The following is a 20,817-nucleotide window of genomic DNA, read 5'->3' as shown; positions in this document are numbered from 1 at the left end:
GCTAATCAATGGATACTTCAACGATTTTAGAGCCAAGAACAAATGCAACAAAGCGTAATGTCGAGGATACGGAAGAAACGTATGAAAATCTTTTACTCCTCTAATAATTTATGCTTTGACATTTTTTTTTTTTTTGGTTTGTTTTTCCAAACGCTGCCACCTGTCCTTGGCTTGCTGGTGACTATTCTTATACTTAAAAACAAAAAAATAGAGATGTCATCGCTCAAATTACAATAAATTCCCTGGGTTGGTTATTACTACAGACTGTCTCTTATCTACAGACTGAATCAAGTACAACTCTAAGAAGCTTATTTCCTATACTCAAAAATACTTAGAGCTTTCTAATCCTAAGTGAGTTTCTAGTTTGCTGTGCATAATCTGTAGATTAATTAAAAAATGAACTAGACTAATTCAAAACATTCATGTAAGATTTTCTTAAAAAATCCATCTCAAGTGAATGCATTCACTTCTCTATTGGAAAATAATTTCAAGATAGGTTCATTTTATATACAACAGGTAAAATGGCAGTAACAATGAAATTGATATATAATTAACACAAAATAACATATCAAACTGAATAATTAGAGCTAATATAACCTTCCACTTGGATGGGGAATTAACCAGTATATTACTTAATACTTCTCAACTTCTTCAAATCCACAACTGTTGATTTTATGGACAGCATTCAGAAAACAGCAACTTTTAAAAAGGGCCTAATACTGTGACATTTCATGGAAAAATGGGTGCATTGGATAGTATATGATACAAATTAGAGAATTTATAAACTCCTGAACGTTCCTTATTCAGATGACATTAACTAAGAAGAAATGTTACTCATTGGTGCCTTCTACAAATTAAAAAACTTTAAAAATATTTTTAAAATATTTCTTTTGGTTTAATTATCTCTATCACATATATTTACTGCCTACCCAATGATAATTTTAAAGTAAACTTTAATGTAAACTTTTGTATTCAGTACTGCATGTTATAAAATGTAAACACAAAAACTTTACTAATGGAAAGACTAAAGAAAAAAAGATGCATAACAGACCACATGAAGTTAAGGTGTTCTGCATATAACTTTAATGATCATATGGAATAGAAAAACAACGATCACGTTTGCTATTAATTTGTGCTCTGATTATCTCTTAATGAAAAAGAAAATGATTATAAACAATTTTTTATAGAAGAAAATATTTAAATTTCATTAACGTCAATTTGAATGCTTCTATTTTGCTCCTCTTTTGCAGCTTTAACAATAAAATAATATCAGATTAGCCCGTATTAACTGAAATTGCTTACTTCCAGACCTACCAGGTGGATTCTTCCCTGTCTACGATGGTATCCTGGGAACCAGTCATTGTCCAGTGCGGGCCTCAATGTGCATTATACTCCAATACAGAAATAATTTTGTTACCAAAGTGTATGTATTTTCCTTTTCTTTTGGCTTTTTAAAATCTTGAAAGGACATATACAGACTTATAGTATATTTCTACAGAAAATATTTTGTAGGTCATCAGACTAGACTCTTATATAGATAATTATTGACAACAGATGCTTGTCATTTTCCATGCGACAGCATGTGCACTAAGATTTAACTGGCTCATCACCTGAGTGTACTGGAACTGTTAGCAAATAAAGGGCATTTGAAAAAGGGAGCTGAGCATTTTACTGAAATAATGAAACTTTTTTTTTTAGCAATTTTAATTAAATAATGCAAAGGTACATTTGGTTAAACATTTTATAAAAATTCAAGCATAAATGAAAAACTTAGCCAATTTCAACATTTCTACAAATTTAACCAGAAACTATTTTGGTCAAATCCACCTTTAGCTGAATTAATGAGAACAAGGACAAGGGACACTGAAGTACTCTCCTCACCACAATGGAGGTTTTTCTCACTTCCCACACTGCAGAGCCACTACATGGAAACTCCCAGAATCATGAGCAGTTCAGTCATGCTCTACACTTTTCTTTTCAATGAAAAGTGATTTATCACCTTGTTTTGCTTTTGACAAAATATGGACTAAACACAAGTATACAATAACAAGAATCCAAGAGTAGCCCATACACAAGTCAACTATGTGTATGTTTTTATTATTTAAAGCCCACCATTCAGCTTATCTGTCTAAAGATATGGTAACAGTTTGTTTCTTTTTCACTAATGATACTGACGACCAGTCAGTTCAAGGGAGGGAAAGTCCATGACAGCTGTTTAGAATCCAGTTCAATGACACAAATAGAACTATTTCAGCTTTAGGACTTCTGACTTATTGCCTCTCCCACGAAGAGGTCAAACATTGATGGCTGATACAACGGCACAGACTCTTTTGGCATATGAAAGTCTAATACAGGAATCATCCAGGAACAGTCCCTGCCATGTCCTCAACATCCCCCTTTGTCTCTTCATCTGTAACGTGTGACCTCCTTCATTCCCAAGCTGTCAACTCAAAGCTGGCACACACCACATACTCCATTTTGGTGTGTGTGAACACTCCTCAGTTAAAGCCATATGACTGAGGTAAAAACAGTGCATGATTGTGCTAGGAAAGAACAGTATCCAGCAATGAACATCCCTTTAATGTTAACTTTCCTAAATAAATCAGTAAAATAAAAAAAGGAAAACTCCTTTTCCTTTTGGCTGAAGTTGGACTTAGTCGGATTCTGGTTGTCAGAACTGGTACCACTTCTTATCTTTGTATTTCAACATCATCTAAGGGGGGAAAAAGCAAGAAAAGTGTTTAAAAAATGCCAGAACAATACTCATAAATTATAACTGGTTTCTATATTTTTAAAAAACATTGTATCATTTTGAAACATTCTACAGTATTATTGTCTTGCTTACTTAAAATCAATTTATAATGAAAACAATAAGTAAGGAACTGTTTCATTTAGAGGCTATGATCATTAAGAACTAGCTTAGAAAGTCTTCACATTTCTTGGAGATGTGACATAATTAAATTTTCGTTCAGTGCATTTCATTACTGATCTAAGTTAATATAGTACAAATGAGGTAATTTTTAGCCCGCTGAAGGTCACTGATGGTGCAGGGTTAAGTATTTGGCTGCTGATCAAAAGGCTGGGAGTTCGAATCCACCAGCCACTCCCTGGAAACCCTATGGGGGTCGCTGACAATGGGTTTTTTTTTTTTTTTAATGTAAAGGTCCCCGGTGGTGCAAATGGTTTGTGCTGGGCTAATTATCAAAATGTTGGCAGTTCAAATCCACCCAGCAGCACCGTGGAAGAAAAGCCTCAGTAATCCAGTTCTGTAAGATTACAGTCATTGAAGACCCTATGGAGTGCAGGTTCTATTCTGATAACACATGTCGTTGCCATGAGTCTAAATCAAATCGACGGCAATGGGTTTGGATGATTGGCTTTCATCTGAACTAAAAATAATGCTTAAAGAACTTGGGGGATGGAAGGTTAAAAATAATAATACTATTGCCATCTAAAACTTACTGAACACCTACTAGGAGGCAGGCACTGAATGATACACTTTCCATATGTGATTTCAACTGATCTTCATGACAACTTTATGGGGTAGGTATTATTAATCTCCTCATTTTGTATATGAAGAAACTGAGGCTTACAGGGGGTTACTCAAGATAAGACAGTGCTCAAACTGGGATTTAAGCCCAGGTCCTCTGATATAAGAACTCATGGTCTTAACCATCTCAGTGTATTGCTTTCTTTAGATTCTCAAATATGGCTTAAGAACATCTGGTGGAAAAAAAAAACCGACTAGCACTTCTATCGATTTGAGATTGAGCTCTTTGGTAGATATTTAGAGTGTGGATATATTCTGAAATTGACTGAAGTGTGATATACCTTAAAGATCACACAGTCAGGTTCGGGTTTAAAACCCGTGGTCGTCGAGTCCAGTCTGACTCACAGCGACCCTACAGGACGGAGCAGAACTGCCCCACAGAGTGGCTAAGGCTATAACGTTCACAGAAGCAGACTGCCGTATCTTTCTCCCACAGTGTGGCTGGTGAGTCTGAAAGACAAACTTTTTGGGTAGCAGCTGACTGCTTAAACCACTGCATAGCCAGAGACTGGGGCAGGGCTAAGACAATAAAAGTCTTTACCCAGACTGAAGGCCACTAGCCCATATTTGAGGTGTCTTTTTTTTTTTTTATGGGTGTAATAAAACTAGTCACAAAGGATTTCTGAATCTCTTCCAATCTCTAAAAAAGTATCTCCCAGACCAAATGACCTCTTTAATGCATTCTAGGTTTCAGCATCCTTGAGCAAGGAAAAAATGACTTTTGATTGAAAGATTTAAAGAAGAGTTATTACTGACTGGTTGCTCAAGTATAAAAATAACTTTCTTCAGGTAACAAAACGTCCTCATGAGTCAGGCTAGTCACTAAGTATGTGAAATCGCGTGTAGAACATCAGGGAGTGGCAGACCCGTGTCAAGAAAAAAAAAAAAGTATTCTATCTAAAGGCATTTAAATACAACTTTTAAAGGCACTATGCTGGATAACAAAACACATTGATAGGTAGTTTAAGGATCCCTAATTCCTACTTTGGAGCCCTGGTGGCACAGTGGTTAAGAGCTATGACGAGCTATGGCTGCTCACCAAAAGGCTGGCAGTTCGAATTCACCAGCCACTCCTTGGGAACCCTATGGGGCAGTTCTACTCTGTCCTATAGGGTTGCTATGAGTGGCAACTGACTTGATGGGGACGTGTTTGGTTTTTTAATCCCTACTTTAGAGAATCTGTTTTTAAGTTCCCTCATGACTTCCTGGGTCCAACAAAATTAATGTGTTGGAAAATGAAGCTTGCTTCTTCTATGTATGGATTAGTCAATTTAATATTGTTTATTTGAAGGAAAATGTCCGCCAATTTTAGTTATTTATATCTACCTGGGAGAGCCAAGGAGGTATATTATCTCTTTCTCTAGGAAAAGCTGATAGTAGACTCTGAGGTGTTTAAGATGCTCTGATGTACTAAAAGAACTAATAAAAATATAGGTCAGAATATGCCAGATCTTGGGAAAATTAAATATTGTTGCAGAATTCCCTAGTTGCAAAGCTGCTGGCTTTTGTCTACAAAGAGCCTGAAGGTGAGCAGGTTTCTTTAAAATTTATAATGAAACTTCAGGAAAGAGATTAAAGGCTACTGAGCCATAATTGTTTTAATAGTTCCCTCTGGTGGCAAAAATCACAACTACGCAATTGTATAAAGAATACCCGAAAATTCATACGTGTAAAAAGGGAACAGCTATAAAAATACAATAATTTCCATACTTGCTTTACCTAGAGGCTTTTGTTTAAATACCTATTTGATAGACATACCTCATGTGCATGTTTAGAAAATGAATCTGCACTTGATAACATAGCTGCAGTTCTTTCTTCCAGGTCACTAAGTTTCTGACCCCTTTCATCTAGCGCCAACCTGGCTCGAGCTAATTCACCAACAACTCCAGATGCTGCCCCTTTCACGCCTTCAATGCTGCCAGGACCAGGTATATGTTGCGCAAGACTCCTTGAAGCCTTGCCTGAGGATGATTCGCCAACTGAATGCATTTGAGAAATGAAAACAGTAACAACTCAAAAAATGAAAACTTCATTAATACGAAATCTTACAATGTGATTGCATTAAAATATTTAGATCCAGTTACAATTTAATTGAAATATTTGTATATTTCATTTTATAATATGTTTTTTGTTTTATAATCTTCAAACATGCAAAAGCACAATGTATATTAATAAATATTCTATTCCATACTAGTTCATACAGCAGGGCTCACGCAAAGAAGATACTGGTAATTATTTTTTGAAAAGAATAATGGGCATATGACATCAATTTACATAACATTAATTAAAAAAAAAAAATCCACCACTCATCTGTCAGTTTGTTGGACCATGGTGGCTTGGATGTTGCTGTGATGCTGGAAGCTAAGCCACCAGTATTTCAAATACCAGCAGGGTCACCCACAATGGACAGGTTTCAGCTGAGCTTCCAGACTAAGATAGACCAGGAAGAAGAACCTGATGATCTAATTGTAAAACAAATGGCCAATGAAAACCTTATGAATAGCAGCAGGACACTGACACAGTTCTAGAAGATGATCCCCTTAGGTTAGAAGGCACTCAAAATACGGCTGAGGAAGAGCTGCCCCCTCAAAGTAGAGTTGACCTTAATGACGTGGATGGAGCCAAGCTTTCGCGACCTTCATTTGCTGATGTGGCATGACTCAAAGAAACAGCTGCAAACATCCATTAATAATCAGAACATGGAATGTACAAAGTATGAATCTAGGAAAATTGGAAGTCATCAAAAATTAAATGGAACCCATAAAGATGGATATTCTAGGCATTAATGAGCTAAAATGGACTGGTATTGGCCATTTTCAATCGCACAATCAAATGGTCTACTATGATGGGAATGACAAATTGAAGAGGAATGGCATTACATTCATCAACTAAAAAAACACTTCTAGATCTATCCTGAAATACAACACTGTCAGTAATAGGATAACATCAATAGGCCTACTTGGAAGGCCTGTCTTGGAAGAAGTACAGCCAGAATGTTCCTTATAAGCAAGGATGGTGAGACATCATCTCACATACTTTAGACATGTTATCTGAAGGCACCAGTCCCTGGAGAGGGACATTGTGCTTGGTAAAGTGGAGGGTCAGAGAAAAAGAGGAAGACCCTCAGCAAAACGGAGTGACAAAGTGGCTGCAACAATAAGCTCATGCATAGTAACAACTGTGGGAATGGCACAGGACTGGGCAGTGCTTCATTCTGTTGTACATACGGTTGCTGTGAGTCAGAACTGACACGATGGCACCTAACAACAGTAACAACAATACAAAAAAGACTAGTTAATATGACTATTATTCAAATTTACACACCAACCATTAAGGTCAAAGATGAAGAAACTGAAGATTTTTACCAACTTCTTTAGTCTGATATTGACCAAACATGCAATCAAGTTGCGTTGATAATTACTGGTGACTGGAATGAGAAAGCTGGAAACAAAGAAGAAGGATAAGTAATTGGAAAATATGGCCTTGGTGACAGAAAGAACACCGGAGATCGCATGACAGAATTCTGGAAGACCAACGATCTATTCATAGGAAATGCTCTTTTCCACAAAATAAATGGTGACTATACACGCAGACCTTGCCAGAAGGAATACACAGGAATCTAATCAAATACAATCTGTGGAAAGAGACGGTGGAGTAGCTCAATATCATCAGTTAAAACAAGGCCTGGAGCCAACTGCAGAACAGATCATCGATTGCTCATATAAGTTTAAGTTGAGTAAAAAACTCAACTTGAAGCTGAAGAAAATTCACACACATCCACGAGAGCCGAAGTACAACTACAGGGTACACCCAAATTTAGAGACCAACTCAGGAATAGATCTGATTCATTGAACACTAATGATTGAAGACCAGAGGAGTTGTGGGATGACATCAAGAACATCATACATGAGGAAAGCAAGAGATCATTAAAAAGACAGAAAAGAAAAGACCAAAATGAATGTCAGAAGTGACTCTGAAACTTGCTCTTGAATGCTAAAGCAAAAGGAAGAAATAATGAAGTCAAAGAGCTGAACAGATTTCAAAGGGCAGCTCAAGAAAACAAAGTGAAGTATTATAATGACATGTGCAAAGACCTGGAGTTAGAAACATAAAAGGGAAGAACGCGCTTGGCATTTATCAAGCTGAAAGAACTGAAGAAAAAAGTCAAACCTCGAACTGCAATCCTGAAGGATTTTATGGGCAAAAAACTGAATGATGCAGGGAACACCAAAAGAAGATGGAAGGACTACAGAGTCGCCGTACCAAAAACAACTGGTCAATGTTCAGCCATTTCAGGAGACAGCATATGATCCAGAACCAATGGTACTGAAGGAAGAACTCCAAGCTGCACTGACGGCACTGGCGAAAAACAAGGCTCCAGGAATAGATGGAAAACCAGTTGAGATGTTTCTACAAATGGATGCAACATTGGAAATGCTCACTTGTCTGTGTCAAGAAATTTGCAAGACAGCTACCTGGCCAAAAGACTGGAAAAGATCCATATTTGTGCCCATTCCAAAGAAAGGTGATCCAAACAGAATGCAGAGATTATCGAACAATATCATCAATATCACACACAAGTAAAATGCTGAAGATAATTTAAAAGCAACTGCAGCAGTACACTAACAGGGAACTGCCAGAAATTCAGGCCAGATTCAGAAGAGAACCTGGAATGAGAGCCATCACTGCTGATGTCAGATGGATCCCGGCTGAAAGCAGAGAATACCAGAAAGAAGTTTACCTGTGTTTTATTGACTATGCTAAGGCATTTGACTGTGTAAATCATAACAAATCATGAATGACACTGGGAAGAATGGGAATTCCAGAACACTTAATTGTGCCTGTCTTAGTCATCCAGTACTGCTATAACAGAAATATCACAAGTGGATGGCTTTAACAAACAGAAATTTATTCTCTCACAGTCTAGTAGGTTACAAGTCCAAATTCAGGGTGTCGGCTCCAGGGGAAGGCTTTTTCTCTCTGTCATCTCTGGAGGAAGGTCCTTATCCTCAATCTTCCCCTGGTTGAGGGGCTTCTCAGGTGCAGGGGCCCTGTGGCCAAAGGATGCGCTCTGCTCCTAGTGCTATTTTCTTGGTAGTATGAGGTCCCCAACTCTCTGCTTCCTTCCTTTTCCTTTTATCTCTTGAGATATAAAAGGTGGTGCAGGCCACACCCCAGGGAAATTCCCTTTACACTGGCTCAGAGGGGTGACCTGTGTAAGGATGGTGTTACAATTCCACCCTAATGCTCTCAACATAAAATTACAATCACAAAATAGAGGACAACCACAGAATACTGGGAATCATGGTCTACCCAAGTTGATACACACATTTTTGGGGGGACATAATTCAATCCATGACAGTTCCCATGAGACACCTGTACACAGATCAGGTGGTAGTCATTCCAACAGAACAAGGGGATATTGTGCAGTTTAAAATCAGAAAATGTGTGCATCAGGGTTGTATCTTTCACCATATCTATTCAATCTGTATGCTGAACAAATAATCCAAGAAGCAGGACTATATGAAGAAGAATGGGGCATCAGGATAGGATGAAGGCTCATTAACTACCTGCGATATGCAGATGACACAGCCTTGGTTGCTGAAAGCGAAGAGGACTTGAAGCAGTTGCTGATGAAGATCAAAGACTATAGCCTTCAGTATGGATTACACCTCAACATAAAGAAAATAAAAATACTCACACCTGGACCAATAAGCAACATCATGATAAACGAAGAAAATACTGAAGTTGTCAAGGATTTCATTTTACTTTATAATTAATGACCATGGAAGCAGCAGTCAAGAAATCAAATGATATAACGCTTTGGGCAAATCTGTTGCAAAAGACCTCTTTATATTGTTAAAAACCAAAGACATCACTTTGAGGACTAAGGTGCACCTGACCCAAGCCATGGTATTTTCAATCACCTTGTATGCATGCGGAAAGCTGGACAATAAATAAGGAAGACAGAAGAAAAATTGATGCCTTTCAATTAGTGTTGGAAAAAATGCTGAATATACCATGGACTGCCAAAAGAATGAACAAACCTGTCTTGGAAGAAGTACAGCCAGAGTGTTCCTTGGAAGTGAGGATCTCATATACTATGGACATGTCATCAGGAGTTACCAGTCCCTGGAAAAGGACATTATGCTTGGCAAAGTAGAGGGTCAGAGAAAAAGAGGAAGACCCTCAACAAGATGAAGTGACATAGTGGCTGCAACAAGGGGCTCAAACATAGCAATGATTGTGATGATGGCGCATGACCAGGCAGTGTTTAGTTGCATTGTACAGGGGAACCGACTTGATGGATATACCACACTTGGTTTATCCATTCATCAGATGACAGGCATTTGAATTGTTTCCATATTTTTGGATATTCTAGATGATGCTGCTGTGAACATCTGTACAAATGTTTATATGGACATATAATTCAATTCTCTTGGTTACACACTTAGAAGTGGAATTGCTGGGCCACATGGTAACTCTGTTTAACTTTTTGAGGAAGTGTCAGTTTTCCAAAGCAGCTGTACCATTTTACATACCTACCAACAGTGCATGAGGATTTCAATTTTTCCATATTCATGCCAACACTTGTTATTGCTCATCCTAGTGGGTGTGAAGTGGTATCTCACTGTGGTTTTGCTCTGTGTTTTCTTATTGACTAATGATGTTTAACACCTTTTTATGTATATCTTGAACATTTGTATATCTTCTTCAGAGAAATGTCTATTTGAATCCTCTGCCCATTTTTAAATTAGGCTATTTGTCTTTTTATTGTATTGAGTTCTAAAAGTTTTTATATCTTCTGGATATTAGACCCTATTAGAAATCAGATATATCAGCAATGTTGTTTTTGTTGTGAGCTGCCATCGAGTCAGTTCCAACTCACAGCAACCCTATGCACAACAGAATGAAACACTGCCTGGTCCTGCACCATCCTCACAATTGTTGCTATGCTTGAGCCCATTGTTGCAGCCACTGTGTCACTCCATCTCATTGAGGGTCTTCCTCTTTTTCGCTGCCCCTCTTCTTATTAAGCATGATGTCCTTCTTGAGGGACTGATCCTTCCTGATAACATGTGCAAAGTATGTGAGACATAGTCTTGCCAAACTTGCTTCCAAGGAACGTTCTGGCTGTACTTCTTCCAAGACATATATTTGTTGGTTCTTTTGGCAGAATATTCAATATTCTTTGCCAACATCACAATTCGAAGGCGTCAATTCTTCTTTGGTCTTCCTTATTCACCTCCCCAGCCTTCACAGTCAGGCACACCTTAGTCCTCAAGATGACATCTTAGCTTTTCAACACTTTAAAGAGGTCTTTTGCAACCAATTTGCCCAATGCAATGTGTCATTTGATTTCTTGACTGCTGCTTTCAAGGTCATTGATTGACCATGAAATCCTTGACAACCACAATCTTTTCTCCATTTTTCATGATGTTGCTTATTGGTCCAGTTTTGAGGATTTGTGTTTTCTTTATGTTGAGGTATAATCCACACCGAAAGCTGTGGCCTTTGATCTTTATCAGTAAGCGCTTCATGTCCTCTTCACTTTCAGCAAGCAAGATTGTGTCATCTGCGTAACACAGGTTGTTAATGAGTCCTCCTATCCTGATGCCCCATTTTTCTTCATATAGTCCAGCATCTCAGATTATTTGCTCAGCATACAGATTGAATAGGTATGGTAAAAGCATACAACCCTGACACACACTTTTCCTGACTTTAAACCATGCAGTATCCCCTTGTTCTGTACAAACAGCTGCCTCTTGATCCACGTACAGATTCCTCATGAGCACAAGTGTTCTGGAATTCCCATTCTTCACAGTGTTATCCATAGTTTGTTATGATCCACACAGTCAAATGCCTTTGCATAGTCAATAAAACACGGGTAAACATCCTTCTGGTATTCTCTGCTTTCAGCCAGGATCCACCTGACATCAGCAATGATATCCCTGGTTCCACGTCCTCTTCTGAAACCGGCCTCAACTTCTGGAAGTTCCCTGTCGATATACTGCTGCAGCCGTTTTTGAATGATCTTCAGCAAAATTTTGCTTGGTGTGATATAAATGATATTGTTCTATAATTTCCACATTTGGTTGGATCACCTTTCTTGGGAATAGGCATAAATACGGATTTCTTCCAGTTGGCCAGATAGCTGTCTCCCAAATTTCCTGGCATAGAGTAGCGAGCACTTCCAGAGCTGCATCCATTTGTTGAAACATCTCAATTGGTATTCCGTCAATTCCCGGAGCCTTGTTTTTCACCAATGCCTTCAGTGCCGTTTGGGTTTCTTCCTGCATTACCATGGGTTCCTGATCATATGTTACCTCCTGAAATGACTGAACATCGACCAATTCTTTTTGGTATAGCACGTCTGTGTATTCCTTCCATCTTCTTTTGATGCTTCCTGTGTCCTTTAATACTTTCCCTGTAGAATCCTTCAGTTTTGCAACTGGAGGCTTGAACTTTTTCTTCAGTTCTTTCACCTTGAGAAATGCCATTCTTCCCCTTTGGCTTTCTATCTCCAGGTCTTTGCACATGTCATCATATACTTTGTCTTCTGGAGCCACCCTTTGAAATCTTCTGTTCAGCTCTTTTACATTATCATTTTTCCTTCTGCTTTAGCTACTTGATGTTAAAGAGCAAGTTTCAGAGTCTCCTCTGACATCCAATTAGGTCTTTTCTTTCTCTTCTGTCTTTTTAATGACCTCTTGCTTTCTTCATGCATGATGTCCTTAATGTCATTCCACAACTTGTCTGGTCTTCAGTCATTACTGTTCAACGTGTCAAATCTATTCTTGAGATGGCCTCTAAATTCAGGTAGGATATTCTCAAAGTCGTACTTTGGCTCTCCTGGGCTTGTTCTAATTTTCTTCAGCTTCAATTTGAACTTGCAGATGAGTAATTGATGGTCTGATCTGCAGTCGCTCCTGGCCTTATTCTGACTGATGATATTGAGCTTTTCCATTGTCTCTTTCCACAGATGTAGTTGATTTGATTTCTGTGTATTCCATCTGGCTAGGTCCACGTGTACAGTTGCTGTTTATGTTGTTGAAAAGAGATATTTGAAATGAAGAAGTCATTGGTCTTGCAAAATTCTATCATGTGATCTCCAGCATCACTTCTATCACCAAGGCCATATTTTCCAATTGCCGATCTTTCTTCTTTGTTTCCAACTTTCGAATTCCAATCACCAGTAATTATCAGTACATCCTGATTGCATGTTGGATCAATTTCAGACTGCAGAAGTTGGTAAAAATCTTCAGTTTCTTCATTTTTGGCCTTAGTGGTTGGTGCGTAAATTTGAATAACCATCGTATTAACTGGTCTTTCTTGCAGGTATATGGATATTATCCTATCAATGACAGGACTGTAGTATAGATCTTGAAATGTTCTTTTTCATGATGAATCCAACGCCATTCCTCTTCAATTTGTCATTCCTGGCATAGAAGACCATATGATTGTCTGATTGAAAATGCCCATTACCACTCCATTTCAGCTCACTAATGCCTGAGATATCAATCTTTATGTGTTCCATTTCATTTTTGATGATTTCCAATTTTCCTAGATTCATATTTTGTACATTCCATGCTCCTATTATTAATGAATGTTTACAGGTGTTTCTTCTCATTCTGAGTCATGCCACATCAGCAAATGAAGGTCCTAAAAGCTTGACTCCATCCACATCATTAGGTCAACTCTACTTTGAGGTGGCTCTTCCCCAGTTGTAATTTGAGTGCCTTCCAACCTGAGGGATCCATCTTCTGGCAGTATATCAGACAATGTTCCGCTGCTATATATAAGGTTTTCACTGTAATTCTTCTCAGAAGTAGACCTCCAGGTCCTTCTTCCTGTCTGTCTTAGGCTGGAAGCTCAGTTGAAACCTGTCCGTCATGGGTGACCCTGCTGGTATTTGAATACTGGTGGCATAGTTTCCAGCATCACAGCAACACACAAACCCCACAGTATGACAAACTGACAGATGCATGGTGGATATCATATATATGATTTGCAAATATGTTCTTTCATTCTGAGTTGTCTTTTCATTTTTCTTGCTTATGCCCTTTGAAGCACAAATGTTTTAATTTTGGTGAAGTCCAACTTAAATATATTTTTTCTTTTACATGTTTAATAGTTTTAGCTCTTACATTGAGGTCTCTGACCCACTTTAGAGTTAATTTTTGTATATGGTGCAAGGTAGGTGCCAAACATCATTCTTTTGCATATGGCTAACCTACTCTGTCCTGTAGGGTTGCTATGAGTCGGAATCGACTCGACGGCACTGGGTTTGGTTGGTTTTATTATTTTTTTTATCCTATTGGTCCAGTACCATTTGCTGAAAAGGTTATTCTTTCCACATTGAACTGCTTTGACATTCTTTTAAAAAATAAACTGACTGTGAATGTATGGGCTTATTTGTGGACTCTAAATTCTACTTCACTGATATCATGTCTACCCCATGCCAGTACTATACTGTCTTAATTTCTGTAGTCTTGTAGTAAGTTTTGAAACTGGAAACTGTGAGTCCTCCAACTTTCTTTTATTTATTTATTAAGGAAAAATAATGTGGCTATTCTACATCCTTTTCATTTCCATATGAATTTTAGAAGTAGCTTGTTGATTTCTGAAAAAAAAAAAAAAAAAAAAAAGCCAGTGGAGATTTTGACAGAAATTGCGTTGAATATGTAGATCAATTTGGGGACTACTGCCACCTTAACAATAGTCTTTCAGTCCGTGAACATGGTATTATGTCATTCCATTTATTTATGTATTAATTCCTTTAATGTTTTATATCATTTTTAGCACACAAGTACTGAACTTCTTAAGTTAAATTTATTCCTATTTTACCTTTTTGATGCTATGCTAAATGCAATTGTTTTTTTTAATTTCATTTTTAGATTGTTGACTACTAGTGTTTAGAAAAGCAAATATTTTATATTGATTTTGTATCCTCCAACCTTGTTAAACTCATTTATTAGTTACACTAGGATTTTTTTTCTCCCTGTGGATTCTATGCACAAGGCCATGTCATCTGCAAATAAATGGATAGTTTTACTTCTTCCATTCCAATACACATGTCTTTTCTTCCTTCCTTTTTTCTCCCTCACCTAATTGCCTGTGCTAGAACCTCCAGTATAATGCTGAATGGGAGTGGTGAAAGCAGATATTCCGGTCTTGAGTTCCTGTTCTTATGGGGAAAGCTTTTGGTCTTTCAAAGCACAAAACAAAACAAAACAAAACACCCTTTGCTGCTGAGTAGATTCCAACTCATAGTGACCTTATAGGACAGAGTAGAACTGCCCCAGAGAAATTCCAAGGAGTGACTGGTGGATTCAAACCACTGACCTTTTGGTTAGCAGCTAAACTGTTAACCACTGCTGTATTAGCTATGGCTTTTTTTTTTTTTTTTTTAATATATATGCCCTGTGCCAGGTGGAGGTAGTTCCCTATTATTCCTTGAGTGGTTGTTGAGTGCTTTTATCATGAAATGGTGTTGGAATTTGTCAAGTATTTTTTGCATATATTGGGATGATCATGTGGTTTTCATCATTAATTCTATTAAAATGATGCAATATTCTATTAGTATGTTTTTTGTATGCTGAACGATCTTGCATTCTTGGGATAAATCCCACTTAGTCATGGTGTATCATCCTTTTTATATATTGTTATAGCATATATTTCTGTAGGACATATTCCTAGGAGTGGAACTGCTGACTCATAAGGGTATGCACATCTTCAAATTTCCTAGATAATGTCAAAGTACACTGCAAAATAGCTGTACCAATTTATACACTCGGCAGTGCAGAAAAGTTCCCATTACTCCAGATCCTTGCAAACGTTATTATTAGATTTTAAAATATGAACTAATCTGGTGAATGTATCTCCGTGTGGCTTTGATTTGAACTTCCCCAAGCAACTTTTCATACATTTAGTGGCCATTTGTATTACCTCTTGTTAAATGCCCACTCAAATCTTTCGCTCGTTTTTCTACCAGATTGTCTGTGTTTTTATTAACTTGTAGAAGTTCTTCATATATTCCGGACATAAAACTTTTGATATATACTATCTATCTATCTCAAATATCTTCACCTCTTGTGGCTTGTCTTTTGTCCTTTATGTTTGCCTTTTCACTGTCTTTTGAAACACCAGTTTCTCATGTGGTCAAATCTACCAATCTTTTCCTTCATGATTAGTGTTTTTTGTAGCTTAGAAAGTCCTTCCCTACTACATGGTCATGAAGACATTCTCCTATATTAAAAAACAATTAAAAAAGATTAGCTTTATTTAAAAAACAAAAGTTTTTATTTTTAAGTCTCCAATGTTATCTAGATAATATTATTCTGCAAGAATGGGAGTTTAAAAGAATCTGAATATAAGTGATGTTGTTGCTGTTCAAGAAGGTACATGCCACAGTTACTGAGAAGTAATTTTGTCGCAGTTGCTATATGCCTTAATTTTGAAGACAAGTTCAGTATTACTGCATTCTTGTCAAAATACACAGGTTGTGTTACTATTGTGTGTGCTTCCTGGAGTAGAAAATGGAGCTCGGGGACATTTAAATATGTCCAGTGTCGAACTGTTTGATCATTTCTCAGTGTTGACCTACAGATTTGCAACCATAGCACCTTGTGGGTCATCTAATACTCAGGCTGTCACTTGTGCTTGAAATGGTAACAATACTTTGTGGAGGATCATTGCTGCTGCTCACTAATCTTTTAAGCTATCCAAACAAATGGCCTCTGTAGTAGAACTACTACTAGGATGCCATACTTTACTGATAAATTGAACCCTACCAAAGAAAAAAACCAAACCTGTTGCTGTCAAGTGAATTCCAACTCTTAGTGGCCCTCCAGGACAGAATAAAACTGCCCCATATGGTTTCTAAGGAGCAGCTGCTGGACTCAAACTGCTGACTTTGTGGTTTGCAGCTGAACACTTACCCACTGCACCACCTTAGGGAGATTAAACAGGCATATTTCTGGCTTTTTATTTCCAGTTATTATATTCTTTCTTTACATCTTATATTTGGAGGTACCACTGTTTCTCTTCCTAATTCTGTAAAATTCTTAATTCTCTAGATCTAATTTGATTTTTCTTGTCTTCTCATTCTACAGCACTCCCTTGAATTTCTGGTTGATTTACAGCACTGCTATGGTGGCTGTATTTCCACATACAGCTGACTGTGTCTGCCTTCTCTCCCACCACCGCCAACACCATTATCTCTTTGTCTTCTGTGATTCAGACCTCAGCACATGAACACTGAAACCTCCTCTGTCATTTTTCCTGTCCCCAGTGTATAATCACACGTCTCTTGGGTCACCATCCTATATCACCATGTATGTTGGCTCTTCTCAAGGCAACATCCATGTCTTCTATACCCTCCTCTGTATTTTACATCTTTTGTTTCTCTGTGCTACATTCCGGATAATTTCTTCTGACCTATCTTTCAGTTCCTTGATAAAATTTTCAGGCATGGTATTTGTCATGTTGAACACAATATGCACAATTACTTTATAGACTATTTCTGACAACTCCAATATCTGAAGTCCTTGTGATTCTGCTTCAGTTAATTCTGTTGTTTTATTGTTCATGGTGTTAATTCCTTGTCTTCCTGATAATCTGTGGCTATACATGCTTGAAAAATTATTTGTAAAAATAATTTGAGACCTTAGAATATGTTACATTCCTTCAAAGACCATTTTCATTTGCTTTTGCTAGGTGCTGAGGGTTCTAGCAGTCTGGAAAAATCTTAATCAAGGTTGAAGTTTTTCTGTGCCACTCAGATAACTTGAAGCCAAGCTGAAAGTTATGTGCCTGTGTGTGTGTGGGCTGATTTACTTCCAGCTCACGTTTACTCATAAGCTGCAGCCCTTTGGAGTCCCTGCAAATAGCGGGAGTTATTTATCAGGATCTCTATCCTTGCCAGTGCTCAACCTGCTAGTCCTCAGCAAAGTTTAGTATCTTAGCCTCCTACTCCAGATTACCAAAATACTCCAGGGAAAAAGTAGCCCAAAATTGCCAGGCTCACCACTCTGAGTTCCCAAACCTCCTTTGTGGACACTCTGCTATTAGCTCTTTGATATTTTAAAGAATTAAATGTGTATATCACATCCAGTAAAATTTTGCTGAAGATCATTCAAAAGTAGCTGCAGCAGTATATTGACAGGGAACTGCCAGAAATTCAAGTTGGATTCAGATGAGGGCATGGAATGAAGGGATGTCATTGCTGATGTCAGATGGATCCTGGCGGAAAGCAGAGAATACCTGAAAGAAGTTTACTTCTGTCTTACTGAGTATGCAAAGGCACAGTCATAACAAATGGATCATAACAAATTATGGATAACATTGCAAAGAATGCAAATTCCAGAACACTTAATTATGCTCATGAGGAACCTGTACATAGATCAAGAGGCAGTCGTTCAAACAGAACAAGGGGATACTGAGTGGTTTAAAGTCAGGAAAGGGGTGCATCAGGGTTGTATCCTTTCACCATACCTATTCACCCTGTATGCTGGGCAGCAAATAATCCAAGAAGCTGGACTATATGAAGAAGAACGTGGTGTTAGGATTGGAGGAAGACTCATTACAACCTGCGATATGCAAATGACATAGCCTTGCTTGCTGAAAGTGAAGAGGACTTGAAGCACTTACTGAAGAAGATCAAAGACCACAGCCTTCAGTATGGATTACACCACAACATAAAGAAAATACAAATCCTCCAAATGGACCAGTAAGCAACATCATGATAAACGGAAAAAAGATTGAAGTTGTCAAGAATTTCATTTTACTTGGATCCACAATCAACAGCCATGGAAGCAGCAGTCAAGAAATCAAATGACCCATTGCATTAGGCAAATGTGCTGCAAAAGACCTCTTTAAGGTATTAAAAAAGCAAAGATGTCTCCTTGAAGACTAAGGTGTGCCTGACCCAAACCACAGTGTTTTCAATCGCTTCATATGGATGCCAGGGCTGGATGATGAATACGAAAGATGCAAGAAGAACTGATGCCTTTGAATTGTGGTGTTGGCGAAGAATATTGACTATGCCATGGACTGCCAAAAGAACGAACAAATCTGTCTTGGAAGTACAGCCAGAATGCTCCTTAGAAGGAAGGTTGGTGAGACTACATCTCACATACTTTGGACATGTTATCAGAAGAAGGACATGGATACGGTCAGCAAAAAAGAGGAACACCCTTAACGAGATGGATTGACACAGTGGCTGCAACAAGGGGCTCAAGCATAACAACCATTGTGAGGATGGTGCAGTGTGTCATCCTGTTGCACATAAGGTCACTATGAGTCAGAGCCGACTCTATGGCACCTAACAACAACAGTAACAATGTGTATATTATGTATGTGTATTTAAAAAAAATCTTATATAGCTTTATTAATTGACCTTAATGAGAATGTCTAAGAACTCCTATTTGGAAAAAGGGTCAAACATTCACTAATTCATCAGTTCCTTCAAAGACCAATTATTTTATGTCAATTAATGGAAGGTAGTAAATGAGCTAGATGCTATTTTAAATAACCTTCTCGTGCAATGAGAATAGTTTTCAAGGTTTTGTAAGATAAAGGTTTAAGTAAAAACTTTTTCAAGTTAAGGTCATCAATTAAAGGTAGTCATAGAATTAAAATAATAATGAACATAGCATTTAATAAAAATAAAGAAAATAATGTCCAAATTACTCATTTAATGTTGTGAATACTTCTTTACAGCCATCTGAAATTAATGAATTTTGGTTCCCTGAGTAATACATTTTCCTGATTTGGGACAGAATGACAAAAAATAATTCCATGTATTTTGTTAAAACATGAGTATATTAATTATGTCACATTAAAAAGGAAAAAAAGTACAATAACTTACACACATATGAAAAACTTATATGGCTTGTTTGTTTCATAGATATATTGTTCAAATTAAATAAATTAACTTACATAGTTCTTCTCTATCTAGAGACTGTGCACCACCTCCAAATAGGCCTTTAAAGAATCCCCTGTTTGGTGCTTCAGGTGTTTCTACAGGAGTGAAGAGTTCACCCAACATTTCCTTCAAAATCAAAACAAATTATAATTGTTAAAGTTTTAGGGTCACTAAACTATAATTCAGAAAACCACCACTGCAAACTCTTTAACTTAAGCTTATAACACTACCTGTTAAGATTCACAACCAATGAGCATTATTTCAAATGACCAAATCTAGTACATACCAACTAAGCCAAATAAGAAGTTCCTAAGACTAAATTCACTAAGACTAATTTGCTGCTTGTTTCTTTGCAACCTTGTTAAAACACACTTATCAGTTCTATTAGCTTTTTTTTTTTTTTTTTTTAAGATTCCATGAGATTTTCAATCCAGGTAATCATGTCATCTATGAAGAAAGACAGCATTACTTTTTTATTCGGGACGCCTTTCCTTTCCTTTTCTTGGATGATTGGCTAGACCCTTAAATGCACTGTTGAATGGGAGTGGTGAGAGCAAACATTCTTTTCTTGTTCCTGATCATAAAAATCATAGGAAGAAAGAATTCAGTATTTCATCATTAAGCTGATGTTACACAACAACAGTTAAGTGCAGGTTTTTCTAAGACGTGTTAGGTATCTTTCTACTTTTAGTTTGCCGAGTTTTTTTAAGTCAGCGATGAATGTTGGATTTTGTCAAATGCTTTTCTTAGTTTGGTAAATTACACTGATTGATTTTCATATGTTAAGCCAACCCTGCATTTGTGAGATAAACTACATTTGGTCACAATGCTTTATTCTTTTAATAAACTGTTAGACTCAATTTTCTAAAGTTTTGTTTAGAATTTTTGCATCTATATTCATAAGCAATATTGGTCTACATATGGTTTTCTTTTCTTGCGATGCCTTTGTCTGTTTTGGTATCAGGGTAATGCTTGCTTCATAGAATCAGTTGTGAAGTATTCTCCCTGCTTCAATTTTTTGAGTTTGTGCAGAACTCTTTGTGGCCTGATCGATATTTCTTTGTCAAATGTTGGTAGAATTCACCAGTGAAGCCATTTGGGCTTGAAATTTTATTTGCCCAAGGTTTTTAACCTCAATTTCAAGTTCTTTAATAGGTATAGATTATCTTATTATAAATAAGATTATTTTATTTCTTCTTGAGTGAGATTTAGAAACTTGTGTCTTCCAAAGTATTTGTCCATTTTATCTAAGTTTTGTAATTTATTGGCATAAGGGTGTTCATAATATTCTCTTGTTATTGCTAGGTGCCACTGAGTCAGTTCTGACTCATAGCAACCC

General features: G+C 37.3%; 1 protein-coding gene across 7 annotated transcripts in view; it reads right to left on the bottom strand.

Annotated features, from left to right (window-relative positions):
• Positions 1-1,060: 1,060 nt before the first annotated feature.
• Positions 1,061-20,817, bottom strand: part of STXBP5 (syntaxin binding protein 5) — a 205,630-nt gene continuing 185,873 nt past the window's right edge. For 5 of the 7 annotated variants that reach the window (XM_003404421.4, XM_064291914.1, XM_064291906.1 and 2 more), the window contains 3 exons: positions 19,493-19,604; positions 5,309-5,529; positions 1,061-2,713 (listed from right to left, as the gene is read on the bottom strand). In XM_003404421.4, the coding sequence (XP_003404469.1) occupies positions 2,672-2,713; positions 5,309-5,529; positions 19,493-19,604 (375 nt within the window). In that variant the 3' untranslated portion in view covers positions 1,061-2,671. Of the gene's footprint in view, positions 2,714-5,308; positions 5,530-5,595; positions 6,013-19,492; positions 19,605-20,817 lie in introns of those variants that run through there. The other 2 variants (XM_064291911.1, XM_064291916.1) reach the window with 2 other exon arrangements.

This window comes from Loxodonta africana, chromosome 1 (genome assembly GCF_030014295.1).
Source record: "Loxodonta africana isolate mLoxAfr1 chromosome 1, mLoxAfr1.hap2, whole genome shotgun sequence".
Lineage (NCBI taxonomy): Eukaryota > Metazoa > Chordata > Mammalia > Proboscidea > Elephantidae > Loxodonta > Loxodonta africana.
This window is presented reverse-complemented; position numbering and strand designations above follow the sequence as displayed.